Here is a 6,967-nt window from a genome sequence, read left to right on the forward strand (position 1 = left end):
ATATTGGGATCGTGTGAACTCGCCTGGCTGGCGCCATGGCTCGTCCATCATCGAGAGGTCTGCCCCTCGCTAGGTGTCACTCTAACCCCCCGGCTCGGCGCGCCGTTCAGCTAGCAGTCTCGTGACGCGACGTCGCGGCGAGCCTCAATCTGTTGGCATGCCTGTGAGGGGCACAGAGAGTCAATCCCATCAATAGTCCGCAGCGCGCGGTCGCCGTTGGTGGCGCGTATGACGCCGAGGGCGGCGCGTATGGCGCCGTTGGTGGCGCGTATGACGCCGAGGGCGGCGCGTGTGGCGCCGTTGGTGGCGCGTATGACGCCGAGGGCGGCGCGTATGGCGCCGTTGGTGGCGCGTATGACGCCGAGGGCGGCGATGACGCCGTTGGTGGCGATCACGCCGTCGGTGGCGATCACGCCCGGCAGCGCCGTTGCTGCTGCTGTTGCTGTTGCTCTCCGGGGCCGATGGAATTTTCGTCGTTGGCGGCTAGGACTCCCGCTTGAATCACTTCTGCCATTTGCTATGATAGATGAATGGGGTGATTCACGAGGGGCTGCGCTCTCCCCCCCCCGCTGAGGCGCAAATTCCGGTCGGCCCTTTTTTGCGGGACGAAGTGAACGTTGAAATAGTGCATCTGTTTGGTACTCGACCGTTGCTGACAGTAGTTGGTGGGTTCGTATGCCACCGTTTTGGGTTGCTGCAGCGATGACAATTGCTGTCAATGCCAGTACCAACCCACCATCTCTGCTGTGCAAGTTGAGCGGTGCAATTCCAGTTGGATACGGCAGAGGTACGCCGTTGCGTGTTGGGCTCATAAATTTTGTTGGGCTGGCCTCGAGGCCAGCAGCCGCTGCCATAGTGTGACACGCACGGGTGTCGGTGGTAGCGAGTGAGCCGCGCGCGCGCGCAGCGCGGCGCGGCTCGTGGGAGTCGTGATTTGTCGCACAAGGGATTCGATCAACGCCCGGAACACGTCACAAACATCGAAAGTGTTATCGTGGGTGGCGTAATTGACGTATAAGTCGTGCTGGCGCGCTAATGGCGCGTTTGATATTGGGATCGTGTGAACTCGCCTGGCTGGCGCCATGGCTCGTCCATCATCGAGAGGTCTGCCCCTCGCTAGGTGTCACTCTAAACTTACCTTTGTTAGTAGCACAATCGATTTTCGGATTTTGTTTATTTGACGGGTCAAAGACATCTCGCCGTATGACCTTTCTAAACTCTATATCACGGATCCAGCGGCATCAAATGGTCTCCACGCTCGAGGGCAGGTCCGGCGGTTTGCTCGCCGCCACAGCGATTTCCTCCGTCAGTCGCCTCGCCTCGATGCGCGCGAGCCAGAAGATTGCGGGATAAAGTGCGCACGACATCGCCGCGAACAGCGCGTTGACAAAGGTGAAGTCGCCCTCGAACGGCCCCAGCGTGAGGTCGAGGAGAGGAAACTGCAGCAGCGAGACGGTGGCGGCAAGCAGTAGCCCACCGCCGGCGAGCTTGCCAAAGTGGTAGAAGGAGAAGGTGGCGCCGGTGTAGGAGAAGAAGCAGGACCAGAGCGAGACGCGGCTGATCGCGTTGAGGACCGCCATGACGTACTGGGCGGCGAGCGAGGGCAGCAGCAGCAGGACGGAGATTGCGAGAAAGATGGAGTTGATGACGGCAAAGGAGACCGCAAAGCCGAAGCGGTCGATGAAGTGGCCCACAAGGGGCGACACCAGGATGGTGAGCGAGAGGCAGGCGGAGAAGGTGATCCGCGCCGTCCCGTCGTCCCCCTTCTCGTCGAGCTGCGTGCCGACGTTGCCGAGCAGGAACTGGCACTGCAGCAGGTGCACCGTGAAGATGAGCACGAGTAGCGCGTACTGCCGCGAGCCGACCTGCTCCCGAAAGGTGCGGCGGCGGAGCGGGACGTACCCCTTCGGTGGCACGGCGGCGGGGTCCGCGCGCGCAGGCGCGGCGGTGACGGCGGCGGACCCTTCGCGGCGCGACCGGCGCTGCACCTCCTCGACCACCTCCACGGGCGCGTGCACCGTGAAGGGGAGGGCCGGCCAGATACAAGGCGCGCCTAGTCTCGGCTGACCCCGGCTGACCCCGGCGGGTGGCGCGGCGTGAGGCTGGCCAGGCCAGCAGCGCGCCGGCCGCGAAGCATAGGCAGACGCCGGCGTGCACGAGCAGCATGACCAGCACGCTCGCGCCGGCGCGCTGCAGCAGCTCGAAGAGGACGTACACGCCCGACGAGAGCTGCAGCGCGCCGGTGAGCGCAGTGGTGACGAGGGAGCGGTGCGCGGGGAAGAGCGCCGCGACCGACTGCAGCGATAGCGAGACGCCCGAGCCGCCGAGCGCGAGCATGAAGAAGCCGATCGTGAGGCCGGACTGCTGGAGCGCCTGGGGGGAGAGGGCGCGGGCCGCGTAGAGGTGTTGTGTGGGGAGAGAGGTGGAGGAGCCAGAACCGCCGATGCTGGGCTGTGTGGTCTGCAGGATCCAGGGGAGAGAGGTGGAGGAGCCAGAACCGCATGGGCGCCTCGCTGCGCCCTGCCGGGTCGGCGATGGAGAGGGCGACGATGCTGGTGCCGAGCGCGCAGAGGAGGAGCGAGACTGTGACTGTGACCCGACAGCCGCACGCGTCAAGCGCGAGACCAGCGAAGAGGCGGCCGCCCTGCGCGGCCCACGAGGCGATCGTGTAGGTCAGGCCGAGGCGGAGCTCCTGCGACTTGCAGAGGCCGGCCACGTAGAAGAGCCTCCCGCCCCTCTCCTCGCCGAGGACGCAGCCCGACGCCAGAAGCCCCTCTCCCTCCAGGACGACCCGCATAGAGGGCCAGCCCAGAATGCAGCCGGCCGTGGTGGCAATCGTACAGAGGGCAGCCGCAAAATAGCAAGGGCGGCGTCTGAGTTGATGCGGCGGAATGATGGAGGGGGCGCGCTCATAGCTGCGCCTCGTGGTGCCGGCGGCGGTTTGAGAGGCTCGAGTCGTGGTGTCCGAGGCTTGAGACAATCGAGTCGTGGAGTTGGCGGCCGGTGAGGTTGGAGTCGGAGAGGTTCGAACGCGTGACTCGATCATCCGCGGCGATACGCTCGGTGCGCCTGATACGCCGCGCCCAAAAGAGTCGTTCCGTCGAGCCGCCCTCGTCGTGCGGGACGCACGCAGGAAAGAGATACGTGCAGCAGATGAATTCACTCGCGGGCTGCCTCGCACGACACTGGGCACGGGACTGCGCAGGACTGCGCAAGAAAGAGAATTTACCACCAGCTCCCTCAGAAAGAGAATTTCACAACGAAAGTCCCTCTTGTTTTACAACCAAACTCCCTCGCATGACACTAGGCACGGGATTGGCGCGCACTGGCACTACATGTAACACAGGTACACCAGGCGCTGCGCTGTCGCTCTGTCCCCCCGTCGAGCACGCCCTCGTTCCGTGCTTCGTTGTGACCCACCCACCCTGTCCCACGTGATCAGTGTCTACAGATGGAGGGGAGAGTATCTTTGGCTCACGCCAGGGCGCTCGTTGCTCCTCCGTCTCCTTGAACCGACGAACGTGCATCGACAACCGATGGCTACTTCCTAATTGCCGATCTCATCGCGATCCGCCCGTCTGTGCATCCAGTACCTATGCATCCACTATCGTCGTTGTGAGCCCACCGCCGTCGACGCCGACTCGTCGGACGAGGACGCGCGAACGAGACGCCGCAACAATGCCACGCGATGCCGTGCTCACCGCGCTCCTCCTCGTCGAGGCGCCGTTACACTGCTCACTGCCGCAAAGGAGATTCGCCGCGCCCCTCGACCAGTGTCTTGCCCCCTCAGCCGGCAGCGCGACCAACAACGACACGAGTTGCCTCACCCACAGCGTCACGACTGTGTCCCTCTCAGGTGACCACTGGGACAGCGGGCTCGTCTCAAGCGACAACGCCACCCTTCTCGGAAGCTCTTGCCGGCTCCCGCTTGCGGGCTCTGCAAGCTGGTTCGTGCCTTGCGCACTGCCCCAAGAACACCCGCCCCTGGCCCAACAAGTGCACCTGGAAGGGATGCAGCGGGTGTACGCCCTACTGCCAGCCTCCAGCCGCATCGCCTTCACCCGGGCCGGCGCCATCGCCGTCGCCCCCAGCGGTGTGCAAGGCATACTGTGAGTACAAGACGCAGGCCTGGGATGCCAAGTGCACCTGGGGGGGCTGCAGTGGGTGCTCGCCGTGTCCGCCTCCGTCTTCCGCTGGCGCGATATCACCGCCTCCTCCCCCCCTGCCGCCGCCGCCGCCCTCACCGTCGCCCTCAGCCTCGCACTCCCCGCCGCCTCCGTCCGCCTCGCCGTCGCCGCCGCCGCCGTCCGCCTCGCCGGCCGGGCCGGCGCCATCGCCGTCGCCCCCAACGGTGTGTAGGTCATTCTGTGAGTACAAGACGCAGGCCTGGGATGCCAAGTGCACCTGGGGGGGCTGCAGTGGGTGCTCGCCGTGTCCGCCTCCGTCTTCCGCTGGCGCGATGTCACCGCCTCCCCCCCTGCCGCCGCCGCCGCCCTCACCCTCGCCACCCCCGCCGCCTCCGTCCGCCTCGCTATCGCTGTCGCCACCACCTCCACCGCCGTCACCGCCACCGTCACCGCCGCCGCCGCCGCCGCCGCCGCCGCCGCCGCCGCCTCCCTCCGCCTCACCGTCGCCACCGTCGCCATCGACAGCCCTCACGCCGCCGCCGCCAGCCGCCAGCTCCGCCTCATGCAACCGGCACTGCAATCGTAAGACGCAGTTGTGGACGGGCAGCAGGGGCAAGTGCACCTGGAGGGGCTGCAATGGGTGCTCGCCGTGTCCGCCTCCGTCTTCCGCTGGCGCGATGTCACCGCCTCCTCCCCCCCTGCCGCCGCCGCCGCCCTCACCGTCGCCCTCAGCCTCGCCCCCCCCGCCGCCTCCGTCCGCCTCGCCGTCGCCGCCGCCGCCGTCCGCCTCGCCGTCGCCGCCGCCACCTCCACCGCCGCCGACACCGCCTCCTACGCCGGCATGCGACTGGCAGTGCTACCTTGATCGGTATGCAGATCTGCGGGCTGCGTTTGGGGCAACAAATGTGGAAGCGGCGGCGGCACACTACGAAAATCATGGAAGTGGCGAAGGCCGAGACTGTACATGCCCACCGGCATCGGCAGGGGACCCAGCGCCGGCACTGCCTCCGCCCCCCTCCGCCTCGCCGTCGCCGCCGCCGCCGTCCGCCTCGCCGTCGCCGCCGCCTGCGTCCGCCTCGCCGTCGCTGCCGCCGCCATCCGCCTCGCCGTCGCCGCCGCCTCCCACCGCCTCGCCGTCGGTGCCTCCCTCCGCAGCTGCTCTTCTCGCAGATCTGGGGCCCGGAATAAACATTGGCGCATGGTCGCTGCAGGTATGCATGACGGTGCTTACAAATGGCTCGTTCCGACGCGATATCTGGATACCGGACAACGCAACGGAGTCGTGTCCAACGCAAGACGACTACTTTGGGCTCGCTGCGCGGCTCGGACACGTGCGCATAGGCAGCTACGCCGCGGCGGAACTGCTCAACTTCACCGAGTGCAGAGCCACGACGTTCCGGCCGTCGGGTGGTGATGATGGCCAAGCGGAGGCCAGCGCTCGGATCCGCACCGGCCAACGGTGCTTACAAATGGCTCGTTCCGACGCGGGCGAAGCAAGCTCAAGCGAAGCAGGTCCGACGGACCGAGATGGTTGCGGAGTCAGGAATTCATCGAGCACGTACTCACTGCTGAAGGAGCATGTACAAATGGCGCTCCGGGCGGGGCTGAAGGTGGTCCTCAACCCGCTCCACCTCGTGTGGAGTTTGGACATCAATGAGCAGACGCTGCGCTGGGTGTGGGCCACCGTGCTGGAGGATTTCCCGCTGGACGAGTTCCCGGCGGACAAGGTGGCCTTCGAGATGATAAACGAACCCGGCCAGTGGGGCACACATGCCCCGCTCCCTCGCCCTTTTTCGCGGCTCCTGCCTGGCCTTGTCTCCCAAATCCACGCAGCGCAGCCGTCTCGCCTGGTCATCTTGCCGGGCGAGATGGGCCGACGCTGCGACCGCGAGCCCAGCATGCCCTGGTATTTGAGTAGCAGCGAGGGGCTCCTCCTGGACGCCGAGGCGCTAAACCAGTTCGTGTCGTGGCCACATCCCGTTGCCGCTACGTTCCACTACTACGACCCGAGAAGCTTTACCGCGCACACGGGCGTGATCGACGAGACCTGGGAAGTCGAGGAAAGCGCGGACATGATTCACGAGAAATTCGCTTCCATCCGAGCCGCGATCAAACTCCCTGTCTGTGCGTGCTCGCCTCTCACACTCGCCTCTCACACTCGCCTCTCACGCCCCCCCCCCCCCCTGCACGCTAACGGTAACGCAACCACACCGTCCCTGTCGCAGATTTGGGCGAGACGGGCGTGAATATAGACTTCGTGCACAAAGATCACGCAGTCGACTGGATTCTCACGGTTCGCGATGCCGCCGAGAGAAACCAGTTTCAGTGGGCTTACTGGGTCTATCAAACGGGCCTGAAGCGAGCCGTCACCCACTTCGAGCCGGAGACGCGTCTTCGCGAGTGGGACTGCAGCCCGATGCTAACAGCCTTATTTGGCCGACAGCTAAACACCACCTCGGAGTCCGACTGCCCTGACCGCAACGAGCAGGTTCCTTTCGTTCCCCCAACTGGGGTGTGTGATGATATGGCGCCTGGGCTGAGGACACAGTATGTGTCGGAGCCGTCCGTCTTTCTGCCCGCCCGCCCGTGGGCTAAGACCTGTGTCGATGACGAATGAAACGACACAAGCAGAGGCGCCTGCACGGTGACTCTCTGTGTGTACGACATGGTGTACGCATACGTACTTTTATCTCTCTCTCTCTCTCTCTGTGGTGAATCGTGCGTGTGCGAGAGAGTTTTGTCCTAAAATCCGTTCTTTTTCTTGATGACGGAGGAGGCGTCTTTTTCTTTTCCCTTACCTTCCCAGACGCGCCGCCCTCGGCGTCATACGCGCCAATCAA

The 6,967-nt window shown here is 65.2% G+C and overlaps 2 protein-coding genes across 2 annotated transcripts; one reads left to right on the forward strand and one right to left on the reverse strand.

Moving 5' to 3' along the window:
* Window positions 1-1,142: 1,142 nt before the first annotated feature.
* Window positions 1,143-2,985, reverse strand: EMIHUDRAFT_461330 (hypothetical protein). Its single transcript, XM_005770478.1, has 4 exons — window positions 2,510-2,985; window positions 2,079-2,373; window positions 1,963-1,988; window positions 1,143-1,865 (listed from the first exon to the last, which is right to left on the reverse strand). Exons 1-4 carry the CDS (start codon window positions 2,795-2,797, stop codon window positions 1,242-1,244), a joined length of 1,233 nt encoding a protein of 410 aa, XP_005770535.1. The 5' UTR covers window positions 2,798-2,985; the 3' UTR covers window positions 1,143-1,241.
* Window positions 2,986-5,344: 2,359 nt separating this feature from the next.
* EMIHUDRAFT_196181 (hypothetical protein) lies at window positions 5,345-6,744 on the forward strand (the record flags this gene model as incomplete). The annotated part of the gene is made up of 4 exons (XM_005770479.1): window positions 5,345-5,586; window positions 5,671-5,854; window positions 5,996-6,251; window positions 6,353-6,744. 4 exons carry the CDS (start codon window positions 5,345-5,347, stop codon window positions 6,742-6,744), a joined length of 1,074 nt encoding a protein of 357 aa, XP_005770536.1.
* Between the last annotated feature and the right edge of the window lie 223 nt (window positions 6,745-6,967).

This window comes from Emiliania huxleyi (genome assembly GCF_000372725.1).
Source record: "Emiliania huxleyi CCMP1516 unplaced genomic scaffold EMIHUscaffold_4, whole genome shotgun sequence".
NCBI classification, from domain to species: Eukaryota; Haptophyta; order Isochrysidales; family Noelaerhabdaceae; genus Emiliania; species Emiliania huxleyi.

Excerpts from the sequence above, each read along its gene's own strand:
- EMIHUDRAFT_461330 (XM_005770478.1), bottom strand. The coding sequence starts at position 2,797 with ATGCGGGTCGTCCTGGAGGGAGAGGGGCTTCTGGCGTCGGGCTGCGTC. Across the intron at positions 2,374-2,509 it reads ACCCGGCAGGGCGCAGCGAG|GCGCTCCAGCAGTCCGGCCT; the intron begins GCGCCCATGCGG and ends CTCTCCCCCCAG. Across the intron at positions 1,989-2,078 it reads ACGCCGCGCCACCCGCCGGG|GTGCAGCGCCGGTCGCGCCG; the intron begins GTCAGCCGGGGT and ends GTGGTCGAGGAG.